Here is a 24,105-nt window from a genome sequence, read left to right on the forward strand (position 1 = left end):
GGGCGACTCAGCGAATTCCAATGCAAGGTCTCGCTGAAGCCAGATCACATGTGCCAAATAGTTCAGTGCATGGATTGAAAAGGTCGCTGAGGAATAAACGCGCTTCCCAAACCTAACCACCGACCTGGACTCCTTGTCTGGAGGGTGCACTGAGGAACTCTCCTGTGCTAGTTCTTTCTTGGTGGCTGCTGCGACCAACATAGCGTCAACTGGGGCTCCTTTTGACCAAGGTTGTCTGTCAGTGGGGGGGGATAAAATCTTGTCAGGGTGTTGGGGGATGGGCTCTATGGTGTCAGGCTCCTTCCATGCCCGCGTTGTGATGAGGTCCACTGGCGGAGACACCCAGGGAGTAGATGGGCCCGTGCCAAAGGCCTCCAGGAACACTGACTCATCCCCAGAAGGTTTTGGGGCTGACCAACCTCCCCTCTGGTGGAGGATCTCCATGATTTCTCCGAAGGAGACGTCTTTGGGAGGTGACCTGGGGGAACCTTCTCCTTCATCTAAGTCTGTGTCCGTAGTGAGGGACTCGGGGGAGTCCAAGTGCCACCCTTTTGCACTTTCGCTTACAGTGACCCTCTTCAGTGGGACTCTCTGAAGAGGACTCGTGAGCCGCAGGGGTTTCCTCAGGGGAAATAACCTGGGGATTCTCTGGCATGGGCTGTCCTCGAGACAGGATGAAGGGAGTCGTAGCCAAATCCAGAGGTGTCTGGGTGGAATCCGAGGGGATGGGCTGGAGTCTCAATCCCTGGGAGAGAACCCTCTCCACCACTTCGAAGGCCGAAGGACAGCGTACCTCCTTGGCACCTAGCAAGGAAGAAGCAGGGACCGGTGCCGAAGCAAGGGTAGCCTGAGGTCCGTGGGAACTGGTTGGATCCAAAAGAGGCGGAGCCAAAGAATCCATTCCCTCGGGTCAGACTCCCTGTCTGCGGCTCAGAGAGTCACTCGGCTCCAAACTAGTCAGATCCGAAAAGCTCAAGGTAACAGCCAGAGTCGAGGTTGGGGGAACCATCGGCACAGAGTTACCAGCTCTGAAAAATCTCAGATCCAAGAGCCCCAAAACCAAAGTACGGATCGGGGAAGGAGAGATGGGACTGAAAAAAGGCATGGAGGTCCCCCCTCCAGAGGGAGAGGGGCCTGGCAAGACTCCCATCTGTATTTGGATCTGAATGAATCTCCGCATCACCCCATCCATGTCTAAGTTTGATAAGCTCAGAGTCTATTGCAAAAAAGCCACCGACTCGGATCTACCTGGTCTGCGCAGAGAGAGTGAGGAAGGCCTCAGATCCGAAAGTTCCAGTGGCTCCAGTAAAAAATGAGGAGACCGAAGCCGTGGAGAAACTGGCCTCATGGACTTAGAAGGGGGACTAAGGAAGAGTTCCCTGTCTGGAGATCTCTTGCGAGGTCTATCCCTTTTTATTGTCCCTATCCTCCTTGCACCTTTCTCTATCTTTGTCCGCTACACTGACTGTAGTTTTTTCCTTGCTTGACCCAGCACCAGAAGAAGTGGGAGTTTGAGTCCCTGTCTGGGTGGGAGGTTGAATACTAGGTACCGAGGCCGTGGCAGACTCCAGCATAGATGCAGGGAGAAGGCCTTCAGCTACCAATTTGGCCTTCCGATCCCTGATGGCTCTAGGGTTGAACCCAGTGCAGATTGCACATTGTGACACTCCCAAACAAATACACAGAGTGTAACCATCAGCTGGGGAGAGCTTATGGCCACATTCTGTGATTTTTTTTTAAATACTGATTTTGGCTGATCAGCCATGGTCCTGCACCAAACACCATTACCTGCAAAATCATCACACACAAAACACACATAGGGGAAGGGCAGGCCTAACAACTACTCTACAGTTTTACAACAAAAAACTTTTTTTTTTTTAAGCTAACCGACAAACAGGCGATATACTAGTGGGGAAGGAAGGGAAACAGCTAACTCAGACACACTAAAAACAAGCATTTATAAACTTACTATCCATGAGCTCAGAGCCAAGTAGACCACGATGCTCACTACTGGCGCTGCAAACAAGATCTGAGGGAAAGTAGGAGATGGTAGTGCATTATGGGTAGGGGGAGGAGCTCGGAGCTTGAAGCAGATGCTAGAAAAAAAAGTTGCCGGCTCGGATCTGATATGGATCCGAATATCCACAGGTTACAGATAAAATAAAGTTTACTACTTCAGATCAGAAATTTCAGAATCCTGATCAGAAGAATCAGACGGAAAATAAGTTCTAGGTCTCTTAGAAGGAGAAGGGTGGCTTCCCCTGATTAGAGTAATAAGGTCTTTAGCATGTCTTATTTGTTTTTTAGGCATAGGGGCCTGACCATGCGCTCTAGATTTCAGTTTTCTGGGCATGGGCATGGATCGAGTTTTAGGCCTTGAAGAAGAAGATGGTGTCGGTTTAATATGCAAGTCAGTAGGCCTGAATACACCCTCAGAAGCCAGTGCCTACACAGCGGCTCCGGGCCCATCCAAGGTAGAGATATCAGCAGGTTCCACAGTCGAAGAAACATCTCGCGGCATACCAGACTCCGAATGGGTCTCAGTAGAGGCCTGTGAATCTGAAGTAGCGGGTATCAAAGGGCTGCGAAAGCGCCTCACTGAGTAAGGGCAAACTGGCGACTAGCTTAGGAGAAGCCTCGTCAGCAGCTTTGGACCTATGCGGTCTGTTTCTGTCTTTAACTTTGTTTTTTTTGGAATGTCAGTAATCGGGTGGCTTACCGCAGCCATTTCTGTATAATTGAACTGAGTACCAAAATATTTAGATGCGAAAATGAACCGACAATGAATAGTACGAGGTTTGAATAAGGCACAAAACTGACAGCGAGGTACGTTGTGGCCTAGACAAGGAATGCAGTACGAATGAAAATCTTTATGAGGTATTTCCTTTCCACAAGAAATACAATTGTTAACTTTTACTGACATTGGTTAGAGCAAGAAAAAGGTTCCCCAACGAGGTACTTGGCTTAGTTGAAGGATCTGAAACTCAAAAATGAAAATTTCAGGAGTCGGCCGACTGGCACTTGCAAACTGCTTCTGCTTCGGGCACCACACGGCAAGAAAGACTGATGTAATGGCGTTGGCTGCATGCTTTATACCCCTGACTACCTGACGTCATGGAAGATGAGACAGCAACCGATGCAGGACCCAAGACTTTGATAATCAGGCCGACTGAGGGCTACCTGCAAGCAGATAACCCAAATGTGATGACTGCAACAGTGAAACATGAAAAACATTAGGAAAAGAAAAAGGAAAGCCCTCTAACTAAAACGGGCTTTTAAAATTTAAGTTTAAAGCCAGGATAGGGGAAAAAAGGCCTAACGGAGAAAACGATGGCCAAAAGCAGTTGAATCTCAGAAAGAAAACAGAAACACAAACAATTCACTTAAGTAATTATTAAGCAGAAAAAACACAGTTAGAAATAAATAATTTCTCTCAAATATATGAAGAAAAATCTACTTAGCCAGAGCCAGTAGGAAAAGCACCCGATCTTGTTTAGTGGCAAAAAATATCTGGGGAGCTGTCCTAGTGCATGATGGGATATGGTTTTAGCCACAAGCTAGTGGAAGACCTCGAGCTTGTGTACAAGGCCAAGTCAGATCAGAGGATTGGATCCAAACCCAACCTGCTAAGAATGAAGGTGATATAGGACAACATCACATCTTGCATTATCCTTCTTAGTAAGCCTTTTACAGGTATATCTGACCCAATAACAAAGCAAATTATCTTCCCTTTGCACCCCTTCAATGATACTTTAAGAATAAAATCCTTGCTTAGTTTTAAATGTTAAGCAATAAGACTGGTGCTCTGTTGGTGCATCTAGTTTGCAGAGGGATGAATTCCTTTTGCAAAGGCAGCAGTATGTTTCTCAAGTACTACATGGAAAAGTTAAACTACAGAAGACCACATTAAGCATGCACTCAGGTCATTGGACCACAATTACCAATAAGACTCAGTCATAGTCCATGTGGGAGTAAATGACCTGAGGCGTACCTCCCTAGACTATATGAAGAGAGACATCACAGAGCTCTCAGAATATGTCTCTCAGGCTGGTATGAGCCTAGCATTCAGCAGCATTTTACCTTCTGCAAGGATGATGCCACAATACGAACAAAAGATAACCGATTTTAAGTGGCTTAGTTTCTGGTGTCTTTCTAAAGGGGTGCAGTATTTGTCAGGATGGAATGAGATGGTCAACACACCACGCTGCTTTGCCAGGGGTGGTCTGCACCTCTCCCCTCTAGGCTTTAGAATATTAGCTAAAACATTGTCTTCCTCCATAGTCCCTTTTTTAGGCAATGCCAAATTGAACGTACTTCCGACATAGCAAGTCAAAACTAAGAAAATCTAAGTCATTACTGCTCAATGCTAGGAGCCTAAACAAATAACTCCACTCCCTGGAAGCTCTCTTTACCCTAGAGAATGCTGATGTCTGCTGATGTCTGTCCGATCTCTGAGAAGTGGTTTAAAGCCGCAGAGAGCACACCAACAGTGCAAGGTTATAATGCCTTCCACACATTTAGACCAGCTATTTCACAGGCAGTGACTAAAAATGGAGGCGTCTCTATTTACATCAAAAATAAATGCACTTCAAGGCTGGTAAAACAGGACAATGCACTTGAGCTGCTCCGTGTTCAAATCACCACAAGTAAAATCCAATACCATTTCCTAGCAAGCTATAGGTTCCCCCTCTATGACCCAGGAAACCCATACCATGTATCTAAACTTATTAGAAACACTAACCATCCAACCCAGTACCATATCCATTGGTGACTTTAACCCACTATTAACTGGAAGTCCTATATGACATCAAACGTACATGTACAGAGATTCCTGGATTTTGTAAACACAACTCCCTGGACCAGACAAGTCAATACACCAACCAGGGGTGCAACCATACTGGATCTGGTCCTCACTAATGGGAGAGTGTTGCACACCCCCTACTGCAATGCCTTCCCTGGTAAGGTCAGACCACAAAATGGTCTCCTTCAAAGTACAAATAAAACCTGGACCCCCAGTTCAACCAGGAATATTCAAGAACTATTCTAAGGCTAACCTTCTGCTATTAAGTGAGAACCTGGCAAATTTTCAAGCCCCTATAAGCCCTGAGAACACTTCTGCCTATGCAGAACTGTTCAGAGAAGCCCTGCACAAGCATGTTAATAGCTGCATAGAGGCAGTTGCACCCACCAGGAAGAAGTACAGAATTAACTCAAAAAACAAGCCACCCGGTGGAATCAGAAAATAAATCTGATGTATAACAACAGGAAGAAAATCATGGGAAAAATTAAGAGTGCAACACCCAGAAGGGCAAAAGCACTCTGCTCCAACTTCACTTTTCTCTCCCCCTCAACCTTCCCTCAGGAAATATCATCAAATATAACTCCACCTACTATCACTAGGGAACAGGTCCTTAATGCTCTCTCCAAGACCAAGAACACTGCATCAATGGACCCAGACAATATCCCAGGATGCCTTTTAAATAGCATGAAACATGACCTATCAGGGCCTCTGGAATTACTATTTAACTGTAGCCTCAACAAACAGAATTCGTGCCTCATGAATGGAGAAATGCAACAGTCATCCCTCTGCACAAAGGTGGGCCATCTACTGATGGAAACTAAAGACCCATAAGTCTCACTAGTCTTGTATGTGAAGCCATGGAGAGAATGATCATGAAGATGATCAATAAAGATACAGTAAACCTCCAGACACTGGACCCAACCCATTTTGGTTCATCAAGGGCAGATCATGCCTACACAACCTATTGGACTACTTTGAGAAGGTCACCAAAGCAATAGATGAGGGTAAAATCGTTCACACTGCATACTCCCCTCGGCCATTGTTGACAAACTCAAGAGGTTAGGCACACACCCATATGTCACCTGGTAGATAGCCAACTGGCTTACAGACAGGACCCAGGAAGTTAGAAGTGGGGAGTTCACCTCTACAAAAAGGCCAAGTCACAAGTGGAGTCCCTCAGGGATCAGTCCTTGGATTGCTCCTTTTTGTCATTTACTTCTCAGAAGTCAGTGTCAATGTCAGTGGTCTCTGGCTGACTAAATGTACAGATGACTGCAAATTAGGAGCGGTCAATGAATCACACACTGACACAAATGTTCTCCAGGATGGGCTGACACAAGACAAACAACTGGTGTCAGAGCCATGGATTAAAACTAAATGCCAAGAAATGCATAATAGTATCCTTTGGGAAGTCATCCATCCCTGGTAACTATCATATTGACAACACACCCATTAGAGTTGACCCAGTAGCCAGGGACTTGGGGACACACACAGATAGTAATCTAGCCTTTGATCATCATGTGTATACAGTGGTGAGGAAATCATTGTATGTTGCCCAACTTAAAAACAATGGTATGGCATCCAAGTCCAAGGAAGTCATTGCTCCATTGTATTCGGCATTCACAAGACCTATCACCGAGTGCAATGCACCCTTCGGTATGTACCAAACCAGGCATATCCAACAAATGGAACATCCACAGAGGTTCCTCACTAAAAGAATACAGGCCATAAGTAATATGTCCTATGCAGACCGCCTCAAGGCCCTATCCTTGTATTCTGTCTCCTACAGGCTTCTGAGGGGAGATCTATGCCTGGCATACAGGGCATTGTCAAACCCCACAGTGATGGAATTCCTGCATATCCACAAAACAAACAGTACCAGAATTACTCGTTCTAAAGACTTAAAACCTTGTCTGTGATATAAATAGGACCTGCTGGAGAGATAGGTGTATATCCTAGAGACTACCCCGTCTATGGAACAGGCTCTCCCCATCCATGGGAAGCAGAGCTCCTCCCTAACCCAATTCAAGTGCAACTTGGACAACTGGATGGAAAACCAGAAATTCATCCCTGGCTTGGCACCTATGTCTCTAATGCAAAAAGGTAACCTGTAAATGGTTCATCTCCCAGGCCCATGCTTACACTTATCAAGAGCATCAGAACTTGTCAGAAATTTGGGATGCAAAGCTATGCTTAAAAAGGCCCTTGTGGTCATTAGCCTAGTAAACACCTATGAACCTATGTCCATTCTGAACAAACAAATATGTACCATACTTAGCCTTGCTATCATTAAAACATTCCTTCCTATCACTCCTTGAACTTTAAGTGATTTAGCTGAGAAGACAGCACACTTACTGCACCTCCACTATGGTGGATCTTTTCTTGTACTACATATAGAAGATCCAGAATGGAATGGTTCCGACTGAGTCATGAGGACTCATGTACTGGTTTAGTGAAAGAGTAACTGGAGGTTCTACAGCTCTTTTTTGTAATCTTGCTTCCCACTCACAGTGAAAGTTTTAAAGTTGCTCACTGATACTGCATTTGCTGAGTGCTAAAATGGCATTAATATCAAAATGACCAGGTTAGTGAACATTCTGTAGGCCAATGGTCATTGGTATCAAAGGATTACTCTGTTTATTATTTAATAAACATCTGCATACCAGCCAGTTAAGAATTTAGTCATCTGCATTAGGAAAGCAAGCAATAAGCATGAGATTCATTGATTTTCTAACCCAAAGAATATCACCATCTAGTGTTTTACAACCCTTGTTCGGAGCACCCTGATATTCCTGTATAAGTTACTTTGGGATCATATCTTTCTTATGTAGCCAGGAGTCAGGAAATCCAGAACATCAAGCTTGTACAACCTGACATAGGCTTACAAAACGTGGTGCTTTTTTTGGCCATTATTGTATCCTAGTACCTCCCATGCTTGGATGGCCCATAAATGGGCATGGTTTATGTGACTGGCATGCCAAATGGATGTGATATCACATGCATAATTAACTGACGTGCAGATGTCAACTGCTGTAAACAACCACTACACGAAAATTTTCCAATATTCCTCGTCTGTCCTTCTCTGAAAATGGACTTTGCTCAGTGGGCTTGGTTTCAATTTTAAGAAATGGCTCACATGGTCAGAGTGTGCTGGAAATCCCTTTTATCCAGTAGTTTGAACCCCCAGGTGTTTTGTGGGGAAAGGGCCTGCTTTTATCATTGTTGCAGCTGGGAGGTGTACTTTGCTGTAGTCCATTTGGCAGGATAGTCTTGTGTTAAAACGGATTTATGAAATGCGTTTGTGTTGGAAACTGGGTTACAGAGGGCAGTGTTCTCTCTCACTTTTTTTTTTTTTTTTTAATATGTATGTAATGGCAACAGTTGCATTCTCTAGCCCTCACCTCCCATGTCTTCAGACACCTGAAAAGTGGGAAGGTTGTTTAACAAAAGCTGTACCTGACTTTGGTCAAACTACAGTAGCATCCCTGTGTAAAATATACAAACGTTTGTCAGACTGTTTCCTTCATTGCCAATGGTTTTACAGAGCAGTAGTAATCCGTGTGTGTGACTCAGTAACACTTAAGAGAGGGCATGTTGATTAATTTTAGTTGCTGGTGTTTAATAATGCAGGATTTACACTATTTATTTTTATTTATTTATTTATTTTATTTTACATTTGTTGACCGGGCTAGTCCAGCTGGATATATGTCCATTTTCAGTGGAGGCCCGGGGAGAAAAGCTCAACGGATGTTAAACATGCAGAGTTGAAACATAAAAATCCAAAACCACAGTTTCCTGTCAGAAAAACTGTTCTCAGTATGAAACCCCATACACACGTCTTGATTTAATAAAAAAATTAAACATGGTTTATTTCATCTTATCTTCCATGTGCATATGTCTTAATACTTACAGATGTACAATGCATGCTATTGGTTCTAGATATACACATATGCAAACAATTAACTTATACTGAGATGATACATACTGGAGCTCTGAAACCCGAGGATGTATGCATCCTTTCAAAAGCAAAACAGTGTAAAAACTTCTGTGTGTGGAAGATTTTCAGTCCATATATTTCTAGTTAATCACTTTATATTAATCAGATCAGACAATAGTAGTAGAAGTAGCGAACTTAAACTCGTCTCAAGTCAAAACAAAACAAAAAATAATGATAGAAAATATATAATTGTACAGCATTACTAAGTATTCAAAAGTAATCCAAGCAAGGCAGGCAAGTCTGTTTCCAGTCGAAAATCCTTTATTAAGTACACAGACAAGCAATCCAAGTAAAACAAAAATAGAGTAATAATTTCCTCACAAGCTTTCTAAATATATATATACTTTTTTATCAGGCATGGGAGTAGTTTATTGTGCTGTAAAACAAAGTGTTATTGGTACACATGTTAAATTCACATCCCTTCCCCCATCATTGTGACATTTGAGCTGGTCCTGCCCTACTTACTAGCGGTCATAATAATATATAACCCTCATGTACTTTAAATAAAATTTATAATGATGTGGTACCTCTTATTTAACCAGATTATTAAAGTCTGTGATTTCATCCAAGACAATATACTACATGGCTGGAAATATATCAACCTTAGTTCATTTGGCAATAAAAAAATATATATTAAATATATACATATACATTCTGTATGTAAAAATCAGTTTCTATTTTCATAACCTATTGTTAACAAAGATCGCTTTCGTCCTTCTAGACTTCTTCGGGTCTGTGTGCAAGAACCCAAAAAACAATCTATAAAAATATATATAACTGTATAATTAGTTAGTATTGTTATTGCACATCATTTTGAATAAAGTGGAAAAAATAACCAGAAAAAAAATAAATAAATAAGAAAAAATGTATGTATGATGATGGAAACAAAATGTACACAAATTTCAACGGATTTAAAATGGTATTTAAAACCAATTTGTAGAATAAAATAAAATAAAATACAATTAGTCATGTAAACAATGTGGAAATTTTCTAAGTTCCAGTGCACTTTTAATTGAACAGTAGTAGTTTAGTCCAGGCTTCCTAAAGAGTTCAACTTTAATTGCCACATGAGTTCATGCTTCTCCAGAATATTCAGGATGTCTCCTTCAAGATCACCCATGTCTATGCGATCCAGGATCTGGAACTTAAAACCTGTGTGTCTTTTATGAAGAGAAAGGTGTCTGGCTAGTGCATTATTTTTACATCCAGAGCCGATTTCTGACAGATGACATGAAATCCTACACTTGAGTTTATTTACAGTCTTGCCCACATAGAATACATCACATTCATAGCACTGTGCCCTGTAAATTACTTTTGTAGTTTTACAGTTGCCCACTGCACTGGTTTTAATGATCTTCTTTAAATAAGGGCAATAAAAACTATCACCTTGCTGTATAAATATACAAAATGTACAATTAGTTTCACATCTTGTATTGCTATTCTCATATGGTCTAGGTTTAAATTCAACAAAACTTCTAATGTTCCTGGCCTTCCTATAAACAAATGATGGGGCTTCACTTAAGATGTTAATCAGAAAAGGGTTTCCTGTGACAATGTCCCAGTTTCCTTCAATAAAATTTTTGATACTGTGATAATCCAAAGCGTATGTCAGGATGCAGCTATTTTTGCATTTGTTATTCTCTGTGGAATTACTTAACATTTTTCTACTGGGTAGGTTGAGTGAAGGTGCGTCAGTCCTTTTCAGTTCTATAATGGGTTCCAGGATGTTTTATAACATCTGACTTTCATAGCCTCTCACTCTCACTAGAAAATCATTCTCTAAGTTGTTCAGGTTTCTCAAAAATGGTTCCATCTCTGTGGTAATTCTAGCTAATCTACAGCCTTGGGACTTCACTACATTATACTTGGCTTTTGTAGTATGTAGACTTCTACTGTGGAGTAATAAGTTAACCCTCTTTGGTATTCTGCATAGATCAGTGATGGTTCTGTTACTGTTGGTGTCCTTGGAAATCTGCATATCTAAGAAAGTGGTTGAAGTACAGCTATGGAAAGAGATAAACTTCAGGAAAGGGGTTGTTTGATTGAGGTAAGTGATAAAATCTCCAAGCTGCAAGGTGTCACCTTCCCACACAATAAAGATGTCATCAATAAAAAGTAAACAGCATGTGACATGCTGCATGTAGTCTGTGTTTAACACAAAGTCCTCCTCCCATTTGCCCAGGGCTATGTTTAGCTATGCTGGGAGCCATGGCAGCCCCCATTGCTATACCAGTTTTTTGTTTGTAGTGTTTGCCATTGAAAGTAAAGAAACTGAAGTCCAGTACAAGATTAATGAGCTTGCTTAACTTTTGCAGTTGTGCCTGTGTTCCCTGATTATGTTTCTTAAAAGACGCCATAGCTGCTGTTATACAGTAATTGTGAGGGAGCACTATGTACAAAGATTCCACATCAATAGTTAATAAAATACTGTCCGCTTCCACTGTAATGTTTTTTTTTATTTTCTTCAAAAAATCCACTGAATCTCTTATGTATGACTTATTCTTTTCTGCTAGAGGTTTCAGCAAGTAATCAAGGTAAATGGCTTTGGCTTCAGTAAGGGAACCTCCACTTGCTACCACCGGTCTATAAGGTGGGTCTTCTCTGTTCTTGTGTGGCTTTGGTATTCCAAAAAAGTAAGGTAAACGTGGGCATGGCCTCCATAAATAATTATAAAGATTTTCAGTGATAAGTTTTTCTTCCCATAACTATCCTTTCAAAAGTGTATACACATAAATACATATAACACTGCCAAATATATGACAAATATTCGCATGTCATCAGATGGTGGGTGGGATTTAAGTGGGCTTTGCTACTACGCATTGTGAGGGATACTAGGATAAAATTATGCCTTTTTTATCATCAATACCACTATAACAAATCCATATCCTTGCTTTTAAAACGTGAAATTTGTGTCACAAAGTTTCATATTTATCTGCTGAAATTACATTAAAGTCAAAGAAACCCATGCAACATTGGCTCACTGGTACTGGTACCTATGTAGATACTAGTAGCAAACTAAAAGCAGCATTACTGCAGAAAGCTTGCTAACTGTACAAAGAAGTACAAAGATCACACCATTTAGTGCCAAATTTAGTTCTAGTATCAGTTTAATTAGTTTTTAATTTAATTTCGTTGGTTTTGCTCCTTAGCCTGTCGTCTGGTGGTTCTAGTATCAGTTTAATTAGCTGGGCTATATTTAGAAGGAAATGGCATCATAGCACCTCCTTACAAATGTGTGGTGAGCCTATTGGTGGGGAGAGAAGATGGAGGGGAGAGATGCACAGGCAATTTCTGATTAGTATGAAGCAGGCAATGATTCCTTTACTAGTTCCAAGCTCTAATTTTGTAGGTACAGGAAATCAAGAAGAACATTCAAACATTATAAGTCCTATAGAGTTTTTATTGGGGGTGGGGCTGCACAGTGCAGAAAGTACAGTTTTGTACCTACCATAAATGTAGATGTCCAATAGATATGCAACTGCAGTCCTTACATATGGGTTGTCCTGCCTCAGGCAGCCCTTCGGTCGGCCGGATTCCAAAGTCTGGGCCCGGCGTCGGCTGATGTCGCCTTTTCCCTGACGTCAGAGCGGCTGGGGTATAAAAGCATCAGTCGACGCCATCTTCTTCAGTGTTTTTTGCCCCAGATGCCAGGTGCCCTGCAAGGAAGGCTAAATTTAGAGACTGGATAAAAAATTCCAGACATGCACAACAGTAATAAACAGATACACCATAACAGATTTCCCCAGCTAATTTGAAAAAGGGAAGTGGACCCAAAAAGAGAATTTACAGAGGGGTAGGAGGGAGGGAAAACCTGACTGCAGTTGCATATCTATCGGACATCTACATTTATGGTAGGTACAAAACTGTACTATGTCCTTCAAGAATGCAACTGCAGTCCTTACATATGGGTTGAATACCATAGCTAAGCTGGGGGTGGTAGGATCTAAGATAAAGATGGTGTAGCTAAAATGCCCTGCAGGACTGCCTAAGCAAAGCCTGCTCGGGATCTGGAATATAAAGGAAGGTTGTAGCGTTTGGAAAATGTATGCACGGAGCTCCATGTAGCAGCTTCTAGAATGTCCTTTGTAGCCACCCCTCTTAGAAAGGCTGTGGAGGTGGCTATAGCTCTGGTGGAGTGTGGCCTGATATCGGCTGGCACACCTTTTCCATGGAAAGAGTAACAGAATCTGATGCAGTGTCCAATCCATTTTGAAATTGTTTGTTTGGAAATTGCCTTTCCTTGTACTCCAGCAGCATAAGCTACAAATAGTTGGTCAGACTTTCTGTTGGCTTTTGTTCTGTCCAAGTAGTAGCGCAATTGTCTGTAGTGTGCAGCAGCTTTTCTCCTTTATTTTGAGGATTGGGAAAGAAAGTTAGGCAGGTGAATTGCTTGATTTAGAGACACCCTAGATATCACTTTTGGCATGAATGAAGGATTGGTTCTTAAAGAAACTCTGTCCTGATGAAAAATGAGAAATGGGGGTACTGCCATGAGGGCCTGTATCTCCGAGACTCTTCTTGCTGAGGTAATTGCCAACAGGAAAACTGTTTTCCAGGAGAGAAATTGCAATTCTGAAGATGCTGCTAGCTCAAAAGGAGGAAGAGTTAATTTTTCCCACATGAAGTTGAGGTCCCATGCAGGTACTGGTGGTTTTCTGGGAGGTTTGATATTCTTTATCCCTCTTAGAAACTGTCTTAGCAAAAGGATGTGAAAACACAGGTGGATCACTGTTGTATTTTGCTGAAATTGCTGAAGCGTGTATTATTATGGAAGAATATGAAAGGCCATTATGTAGCATTTCCACCAAGTATTCTAGTATCTGTGGGATGCTCATTACTGATGCATCCTAACCCTTGTTGGCATTCCAGATGTTGAATCTCTTCCATTTGGCTGAGTAAGTTTTTCTGGTGGAAGGTCTGCGTGCTTCCAGTAAGATCTCTTGAACTTTCTTGGAGAGAGAGTTATGGGGAGAAGTCATGGAACCCTCCAAGCTGTCAGCTGCAATGTTTGCAGGTTGGGATGAACCGTCCTGTAATTGTGCTGAGTGAGAAGCAGAGGCCATTGAGGCAGGGGCCATGGCTTGGTGCGAGTTATGCTCCTTAGTAATGGATACCAGTGCTGTCTTGGCCAGTCTGGAGCTATCAAAATGCCTTTCGGTTGTTCTGCTTAGATCTTCAGTAACACCTTGGTCATTAATGGTAGAGGTGGGAATGCATAGATTGTTAGAGAGTTCCAGCTGAAGGAGAGAGCATCCATTCTCCAGGCTTGAGGATGGTGTGTCCTCGAGCAGAACTTCTTCAGATGATGATTGAGGTGTGAGGCAAAGAGATCTATGTCCGGCCTCCCCCATGCATGAGATATTTGTGAAAAAATGTCTGGATGCAACATCCATTTGTGCGGGTCCAAGATGTTTCTGCTTAGACTGTCCGCAAGAACATTGTCCTTGCCTGGAACAAACTGGGATTGCATGAATCACTGCCAACATCTCTTTTTGATTGATGTGTAGATGCACTTCCCGGGGTGCCCATTGCCCTTGAATGCATCTGCCCTCCATGTGCGCCCCCCATCCATGATCTGAGGCGTCTGTTGTAATGGTTTGGCTTGTTTGAGGTTTGTTGAAAGACATGCCTTTGTTTAGCTGGCTTGCTTGTGCCCACCACAAAAAATTCCTTTTGTAGACATGGAATGAGTGGAATCATTGCTTCTAAGTTGTGGCTGTGTTGAGACCATTAACTTTTTAGGTACCATTGTAGTTTTCTCATGTGTAGTCTTGCCAGTGGAATCAGAAGAATGCAAGATGCCATGAAACCCAGGGCCTGCCGGATTTTCCTTGCAGTCATCTGGGTGTGCTTTGCTATGCCTTTAAAGTAATCTGGTAATTGTTCTTGTTTTTCTTCTGTGAGGAAAGCCATTTGAGAGTTTGTGTCCAGTTTGGCTCCTAGAAAAATTATTTGTTGGGATGGCAGTAGTCTTGATTTTTGAATGTTGACTGTGTATCCCAAAGCCTGTAGTAAGCGAATGACATAGTTCAAGTTTTTTATCAAGGCTTGCTTGCTGTCCGCTTGTATGAGGCAGTCGTCCAGGTAAGGGTATATTTGTATCCCCTGGAGTCTGCAGTGTGCAATTACTGATGCCAGGCATTTCGTGAATACTCTGGGCGCAGTAGATAAGCCAAAAGGCAATGCTGAGAATTGATAATGCTCTGACCCTGCAAGAAATCTGAGGTATCTTCTGCAACTGTGTCTGATTGGGACATGCAGGTATGCCTCCTTGAGGTCCAGAGTAACCAGCCAAGACCCCTTGCCCAGCATGGGAAGAAGTTGCTGTAACGTCAGTATTTTGAATTTTGGCACAATGAGAAAAGTGTTTAGAGCGGACAAGTCCAGTATAGGTCTCCATTGCTTTTCTTTTCTTGGAACAAGGAACAGTCTTGAGTAGAATCCCTGGCCTTGTTCCTGAGGAGGAACCTTTTCTATTGCTTTGATTTGTAGCAACTTTGAAACTTGTATGAGTGCCTCTGCCCTTTGATTTTGTGGCAGGTTTGGCATGCCTTGTCTTGTTGGTAAGGTATGGAAGTGGAACCTGTAACCTTTGTCTATTATGTCCAGAATCCATTTGTCCTTTGTTAAAACGTGCCAATTTTTTGAAAATAAGGATAATTTTCCGCCTAAAGGTGCTTCTCTTTGAGCCTTGGTCGGCGGTGTCAAAGTCAAGTCATTGTGATTGTCCCTGTGGAGCAGTAGAAGTCCCTGCGCCACTTCTCTGATTAGTCGGTTGCCATTGGCAGCCCCTGTAGGAGCCTCGGTATCGCCCTGTACCTCGAGCATGCCTATTTTTTCCCCCTTGGAACTTGTCAGTGTCTGGAAAGGACCAATTCTTCGAAGGCCAATTCCTGCTGAACCTTGGTGGCTGAACCTGGAGGAAATCTTTGACTGCTTGGTGGCTGAACCTGGAGGAAATCTTTGACTGTTTGTACTGATTTAGTCTTTTCCTCACTTGATTTCAACACATCCTGAGCATTAGCACCAAATAGCTTGTGTTTTTCCAGAGGTGCATCTAGAAGCTTTACTTTAACATGATCTGGCAATGCCTGTTCTTTCAACCAAGCATGTCTACGTATGACGGCCCCTGTCATAGCTGCCCTACATGAAGCTTCCAATGCATCATAACCACACTGAAGAAAATGATTGCTAACCTGCTGAGTATTATGAACCAAATCCTGCAAGGCCTTTCTATCTGAAGGCTCAGGAGAGGCTAACTTTTTCTGCAAATTATCCATCAAGAAATCCTGATACTGAAACATATGAAGAAGACAGTTAAGTGCCCTCATGGCAAGGGTGGTTGTGGTATAAACTTTTTTGCCCCACCTCTCCAGGGACCTAGATTCCCTGTCTGCGGGCAAAGGAGTTTTGGCCGTGGAAGTGGCCACTCCTTTGGGCCCCTGGGAAATAGTTTCTAGATCAACAGAATGGGCCTTAAAGAGATGTTTATGAGTTTCAGGAACCCTGTAATATCTGTCTGGCTTGACAGGAGCAGGAGGGAGAGAATCAGGAGAAGCACTCGAGTCTGAGTACACATCATCCAATACATCTAACACTGGAGGGATAGCTAAAGGCCTGTGCTGGGGTAACTTAAGGAAAGTCCGAAGCCTTTTCCTGGAGTTGGAGAAATCCTGGCCCTGCCACTGAAAGTGCTCTCTCATGGAGTGGAGAATTTCCCCAAAAGAAATATCCTCAGGAGGAGAGGCAGAGGGAATAGATTCATCAGCATCAGAATCCTCGTAGGCCTGGAAGGATTCTTCCTGGGAGTCTGAATGGCCTGAGTCACCAGAGGCTTCATCTGAGGAAAAGGTATCTGTCTGCTCAACCCTAGGCCTTTTGTCTGCAGGCGGCTGAGAACCTCTGTCTGGATGAGCCTGGAAGCCTCTGGATTAAAGAAATTAGATCTGCAGCTAAAGTCATGATCTGTTTATCAGAAGTGGGACCCTGGGAAAAAGATTTAGGAGGGTGAGACTTAGCCCGGCTGGCAGCCTTAGCACGTGTGTAGGCCTTGATGGACATAGACACCGGAGGCCCAGCTGCCCCATGAGCAGGAGTAACTTTGTCCACCGGTATGGTGTCAGGCAAATCTTGGGCTTCGGTTTCAGGAGGAAAATCAACAACCGGCACCGGGGAAGCCTCCGGGACCGAAGTGTGCGGTAAAGCGGTGTCGTCTGTCTGGAGCGGTTGAATTACCACCTCCGAAGAGACCGATGCACTCGTGGAAGGTTTTGGCGTGGTGTCGCGGGCCGAGAATGTCGGTCCCGGTCCTTCCATTTTTTGGAAATATGTGTTGTCGGTTGTTCTGACGGCATAATATAGGAGTAATTTTCCCCAAAATAGTCTTCAGCAAATTCTGCCCGGCGCCTGAGTGTGCGCTTATTGAAGGAAGCACAGGCAGCACAGGCCGAGACGTCGTGGTCTGGGCCTAGGCAGGGAAGGCAGTAAGAATGGAAGTCCTTATGAGGTATTTGTTTACCACAAGACAAACAGTTATTAACTTTTGCAGTTTTATCTTACATCAGCTGAGGCAAGAAAAGGTTCCCCAACGGGGTACTTAGCTTTTTGATGACTTCGGTAACTGAAAACACAGGAGCTGGCCAACCGGCACTTGCGAACTGCTTCTGCTTCGGGCACCGCGCTGCAAGAAAGACTGAAGAAGATGGCGTCGACTGATGGTTTTATACCCCAGCCGCTCTGACGTCGGGGAAAAGGCGACATCAGCCGACGCCGGACCTAGACTTTGGAATCCGGCCGACCGAAGGGCTGCCTGAGGCAGGACAACCCATATGTAAGGACTGCAGTTGCATTCTTGAAGGACATCGTGCTACTGAAATCAACTTCTACTTTGTCAGTTTATTTCTTATGTATAACTGTACTGCAAGTATTTTAGACATATGTGCATCAACAATGCTACTGTGCATGACAAAAATCAGATAATTAATGCAGAGGGGCTACAAAAAAAAAAAAAAAAGAAAAAAAAAACAACCAATCAATCCAAACAGGACAACTACAGATGACCCATTATCGTTAACACAACTTAAATGATAGATCTGTAACTAACAACTGAAAATAAGTAAATTCCTACCTTCTTGAGATAGTGGGGTAAATTTGACACTGTGCTGTTGTGTGGTATTCTGACACCTCAGCTTAAAAATCCTGCAATGTGTGTTCCAAAGCTTTTCTTCCTGGTTCCAGAGACAATGACTTACTGGCTTCTAACTGATAAGAGCTGATCTTGAGTTCTGTAGCTATAAAGCTTGAAGTTAAAGATCTCAGATTGTAATTTTCCTATTATTGTGTTAGCAAATTTACCATAAGTGAAGATGTTTGAACATACACCTTTATCTATATGGGTTATAACCTGCTAAGGATACAATACCCAGCAAGCTCTCAAAACTTTAGGGCACCTTCCACATATCCAGTCCACTGATATCTCAAGCTAGAGCTAGACATGAGAAAATTAGTTGCCTGGGTGCCAAGCCCTTTAGAGCTTGCATGCCAACTGAAAGAGAAAAGCTAGAGCCCAGAAAAAGGTAAATGTTAGCTATATTAAAATCAATGGCCTTATCACAGGTTCAAAAAACCATATAAAAACAAGTGGGAGGGAGACAGGGGCTACTGCAGCAATGATCTATTTGAACATCTACGGTTATATCTACACAACTTTACTATGCTCGTCATAAAATCACTGCTGCAGTACCCTTAGCCATACGAGAACACCAAAGCTTAGAATGATGGGGATGAGGTAAGAATGCAGTCCAGTAGCCCTTGAAGAATGGTCCTAGCAAAGTCTACAGTAGACCAGAACAAGGGAGTCTAGTCTATACTGCTTTGTGAAAGTAAGTACAGATGACCAAGTTTTTGCCACTAGAAAACCTCAAGTCCACCCTTTCCAAAAACAACTTAAGACACCAAGTCCCTGGTAAAATGTGCCTCGATTCTTCCTAGAATGGACGTATTATGGTGGGAGTAATAAAAGGAAAAAGCATGCAACAGCCATTTGGAAATTGTTTTAGCACTGGCTGTCCTTTATTTCTTACTTTCATAAGAAATGAATAACTGTTCAGAATTTCTAAAGATTTTATTCCTGTTAACATAGTATCCGAGTTGTCTGTGGACACTCAAAAGTATGAAGAATCCTTTCTCCCTCATTTTTGGTTCTGGAAAGAAAACGGAGATATACAGCTTGGCTGAAAGTAAACACAGATAATGAAGGATTTGTTCTCAAAGAGACCCAAACTTTGAAAAATGACATAAGATCGACCCACGAGAAGAGCTTGCAACTCACACACACTTGCAAAAGTCAGAGCAATCAGCAATCCTGTTTTCCATGTTAAGAACATCAAATCTGCCTGATGAGCAGGTTCAAATGGAGCAAGAGTTAATTTTTCCAAAACAAAATGAAGGTGGTAAGGAGGAGCCACCTGCTTTTTAGGTGGTTGGTTATGCAGAACCCCCTTTCAAAAACATTTTGAAATGGGAATGCATTTGAAAGAAGGGGATCGATGCGCAGATGTGCTGAAACAGCATAAAGGTAAACCTTGACTGACTAGTAAGAAAGAGCAGAGGATAACTACTCTCACAAATACTGAAGAGCCAAAGAAATGTTAGCCTTAAAAGGGTGACGGTTCTTAATGTGCACCAACTAGAAGATCTTTTCCACTTGCTAACACATGACTTCCTAGCAGCAAATTTATTTGTCTCTCTTAATACCTACTGCATATCATCAGAAAACAGGTGCAAAAAAGTATTAAAAATTCTATCATCTATGTAAATAGGTGAAGTTGTTTCATCTTAGGGTGTATAAAACAATGTCTGCCTTGGTGTGAGTGGGTCCAGTCTGTGAGGAAGCTTGTGGTAATTGCCCTTAGCCATTTCCAGAAAAATGTAGAACCACAGTTGCCTAGGACAGCAGGGAATCACCACAATTACTTTTGAAGAGTCCTTCTGAATCTTCAGAATGACCCTTGACACAAGGTAAAAAGGGCAGAAAGGTACATTCCTGTCCTAGGAAATGAGAATGCATCTGTTTTCCAGGCCAGCATGCAAGAAATCCTAAAACAGAAGTTTTTCAGTCGTTTGTTCTAAATGGAGGCAAAAAAGAGTTACATACTTACCATAACTTGGCATCTGTGCTATCCTATGTCACTATTCCTCACTCCTAGATCTGACATTGGATCCGAGCCGACAACTTTACAGACAGCTCCTAGGCTTGAGCTCCTCCCACTCCCATGATTCCTTGCTGCAAACTAACCTCTCAGATCAAGTTTGCCCTAAGCAAGAAAGCAGCTAAGGAAGACCTTGACCACCAGACAGGATACCTCTACATCCTCTAGATCCCGCAGGAAGGGAGGGATAGTGATGAATACTGACATAGGATAACACAGATGTCAAGTTAGAGTAAGTACATAACTCTGTAAAACCACAAAAGATGCAGCACAATCCAAACGCACAGAAAGACAACAGGGCAAGGAAATCCACACCAATAGCTTTAATGTCTCTGATGTCTCGGCTACAATAGCCTTGCCTTTGGTCTTTAAGTACATAACTGTCTGATGTTATCAATGTCACTATTCCTAACTCTTGGGTCAGAGTCCCCAGCTACCCAGAATCCTGGGCAGCCTCATGGAATGACATGCCGAAGAACTGTGGAGCCAAAGGCAGTCTGAAGAAGGGTTTTGCCCAAAAGCGCTCACATAATTTTACTATTTTATTACAGTTTTATTCGGCCTGGTGGACACAGCTCTTTATTTCTTATCTATTCAAACAGAAAACGGAGTTGCCTGTTCAGAAGAGAGAAAAAGATCTACCTGAGGAATACCCCACCAATGGACTACGTCCAGAAACACATCTCTGTGAAGCATCAATTTGAGAGCCTGTATTTTGAACCTGCTCAAAGTGTCTGCCACTAGATTGTGCTCTGAAGGAAAACAAACTGCCTGAAGAGTTAACTGATAACTGAGACCCAGATTCCGTCGTCCCCATACCCACTTGTTAACATACTTCTGTGGTGTTGTCCGTGTAAACCTTCAGAGGGCCTGGAGACAGCATGGGGTGAAAAGCTTGAAGGGACACAATCAGGGCTCTCATCTCTTTGATGTTGATACAGTCTGACTTCTGAAGGAGGGAGGCAAAGCCCTTGAACTTTCAGGTGACCACAGGAAGCCCCCCACCCCACCACATGTCTGAAGTGTTGGTGATAGCTGAAAATGTAAGCCTGGGTTGAGGGCAAGTTCCTGAATCCACCAGTAGAACGCCCACTTCAGGCAAGGAAGGACAGGCACTCTGAAATCCAGAGGGTGGTAATGTTGAAGCCAAACTGACTCAATGTACCAGTGAAGCTTCTGCATGTGTAGCCTGGCAAAAGACAGCACTGGAATAGAGGAGGCCATGAATCCCAGGGTTCGAAGAAACTCCCTGGCTGGAACAGCAGACAGAGGAAGAATAGAGTGAAAGAAAGTTGTCAGGGACAGAACTTTTGGAAGTGGAAGAGATGCCAACTTTGGCACTGCATGAATCCTGCAACCCTGCTACACAACAGCTTGAAAGAGAGAGAGAGAGACAGGACAGACTTTTTGAAAGTTGATGATGAGCATCAGACCTCTGAACTCCAGATCGTATAAGAGGCAACTACTAGAAGGTGCCTAAAGCAGCAGGTTATTACAGCAGCTAGGCATTTTGTGAATACCACTTGGGCAGTACAAAGGGCAAAGCTGAGCACAGAACTGAAAATAAGAGGAAGAAAAAGAAAAACAAAAACTTCCTGAAAAGTGGGTGTACAGGATATCATACCAAATCTAAAGGCTTTGGGTATACTAGTCAGACTTTCGGATATCCTTAGTAGGAGATCCCTGCAGTGAAGAATACTGCAGCAGTGATACAGAAGGGCATCACCATATTCTCATTATATATCTCACACACAATTAATAAAAATTATAGGATCTTTAAAAGGTGAATAAAACTGAATGAAGGTTGACAGGACTTAAATGGGTGCACTTGGTAGGAGTGGGAGGGGAAAAAATTCAGCCCAGTGCTACCTGCAACATTTTCAAACATGAAGCATTAAATGTCACTGTTTCATGCTTTAACACGAGAGAAAATGACATGTGCCCTCCTCATCCACTGACAAATTTAAGTTCATTATGACCTCACATAACAATACTACTTTGAAAGGACCATTAAACAAATGAGAGTGAACTGCGAAATAAGTTAACAAGATTGAACAAATGCAACCAATGAAAAAATGGACAGAGACACCTACCCGTACTAGTAGTGTTGGATGGAGCAGAGAAGCTAAAACCAGTGCCACTTGACGTGGTTGTCGTCCCAAATCCACTGAAACCTCCTGCAATAATGAATAAACCTCAGATTACACAGCAGTTCTGTACAGTCACATCAGATGTAATGCTTTAAACAACTAGAGAGGAAGCTATGAGACCAACTCAAAAAAAGGCTCATGTAAAATGGACAAGAAGGCATGACCATAACAAATATGACATTTAGCAATCAAATGTAAATGCTCCTTTAAAGTAATGCCAAATTGTGACACTGTTTATGCAACAGTTAGGACATCAAACAAATGATTTACAATGATATAGTCATTTGTTAATGCACTACTTTCTCAATTTAGCCAAATGTGACTAGTGGGGTCACATAAGAATAAAAACAATCTCAACTTAAACCATACAATGCTTTGTACTGCACCATGAAACGTAACACAACATGCAGACGCACTATAATCATGAGTAAGTATGTCATTTTCAGAATACTCCTCGCAATTCCACTAATATATACACGTCATCAAAATAAAAGCACCATGTCCATTACAGCAAGACAGCATTGAGAAAAAGTAGGAAGACCCATTTGGTAGATGGACTAAACTAGATGAGTACAGTAATGAAACAAATGGACCACAAGAAAAATTTAGTACATTTTACCTTTTTTGCTGTAATTCTAATGGGACAATCACAAAACTTCAATTTTTTTACCAGGACTTGATGATTATTTTACATTAATGTTTAGTGAGTTTTAAACAAGTCCTCAGCAAACATGCAACATATCCAACTACATTATATTTCCTTCACAGCAGAAAGACTAATCTGGCTTTCCAGTCTGACCCAGTAAGAGCATTTAACTATCTGTTGTATAACAATTCATTCCAAGCCACTGAACTAGAATCCACATGAATCTAAAGTCAAAATGAAAACAAAAAGCTTACCACCACCAACACCCCTTCATTTCTAATTATAAACTGGGTGGATAAACTGAAATGTGCCTGCCAGCACCTTTACACAGTCTCACTGTATCACTCAGCAGTGTTAACAACCCCACAACTACATTACAACTCCATTATCCCACAATTCTAAATCTCAGGTATCATGCATACCATGACAATTATATGAAAAACCTGGGTACATTCCTAAAATAATACAAAGAAAGCTGTCACTAGTAATGATTTTCCAGTTAACTGCAAAAAAAACATGTTGGATCGCACGCATATCAATGGTGATCGGTAGAGGGAAATTTAAAGTGTGATCTGTTTGACAGCTCTTTCTTATACCAGGAATGAAGCGTGAAGTAGTATCAGTTTAAATTTAGACACTCTGATAAACCTGCAGGAATATTCCCGTGACAGATATGTCTGCTGTAAATTCATTCACATGGGAGGTAATTGTATCTTTCCACACTGTCAATTTAAAGAAAAAATTTAAGTATTTTTACTGCCATAGCATGTATGCGATATATCCTGCTGTATGTAATTCGTGCAGTCACTTTTACACAGGTAAAACATGCAGACGGCTGTCAGACAGGATTAAAGAGCACTGTGAAGCCATTCGTCCTGGGGACATTCTAAAGCATTAGGGAAACACAATTTATCATGCTCAGAGTTCTCTTTCTTCTCATTTTTTGTTTTGGAACAACTGAACTAGTTTTTTGTGGATACTGAAACCTTACCGGAATTTAAAGAACTAAAGTGGAAATTGAAACTTGATGAAAACCCACAAGGACTTAATGAAAACATTAGCATCAAGTGTGCCTTAAGGTGGAAACTTTAACTGCTATTATTTACTAGTGAAATATTTTACCATGCTGTCTTGGATTTGACTGGTTGCTCTTGGGGATACGGTAATTCTGAGTATTGCACATGTGTATATGACAATTCTGAGTTTCACACTGGTGTATTTGATTTTTATTTACATTTTTATTACCTTTCCATGTACTTCATTAATGGGCTTTTATCTACGTTATTTGCTTCTGAAGAAGG

At 42.2% G+C, this 24,105-nt stretch overlaps 1 protein-coding gene across 3 annotated transcripts in view; it reads right to left on the reverse strand.

Annotated features, from left to right (window-relative positions):
* Nucleotides 1-24,105, reverse strand: part of NUP54 (nucleoporin 54) — a 1,988,420-nt gene that overhangs the window by 1,569,455 nt on the left and 394,860 nt on the right. For all 3 annotated transcript variants that reach the window (XM_044061229.1, XM_044061231.1, XM_044061230.1), the window contains exon 3: nucleotides 22,102-22,185. In XM_044061229.1, coding sequence (XP_043917164.1) covers nucleotides 22,102-22,185 — 84 coding nt within the window. The remainder of the gene's footprint in view (nucleotides 1-22,101; nucleotides 22,186-24,105) is intronic.

This window comes from Protopterus annectens, chromosome 2.part0 (assembly GCF_019279795.1).
Source record: "Protopterus annectens isolate FY-2018-M chromosome 2.part0, PAN1.0, whole genome shotgun sequence".
In the NCBI taxonomy this organism is placed as follows: Eukaryota; Metazoa; Chordata; order Ceratodontiformes; family Protopteridae; genus Protopterus; species Protopterus annectens.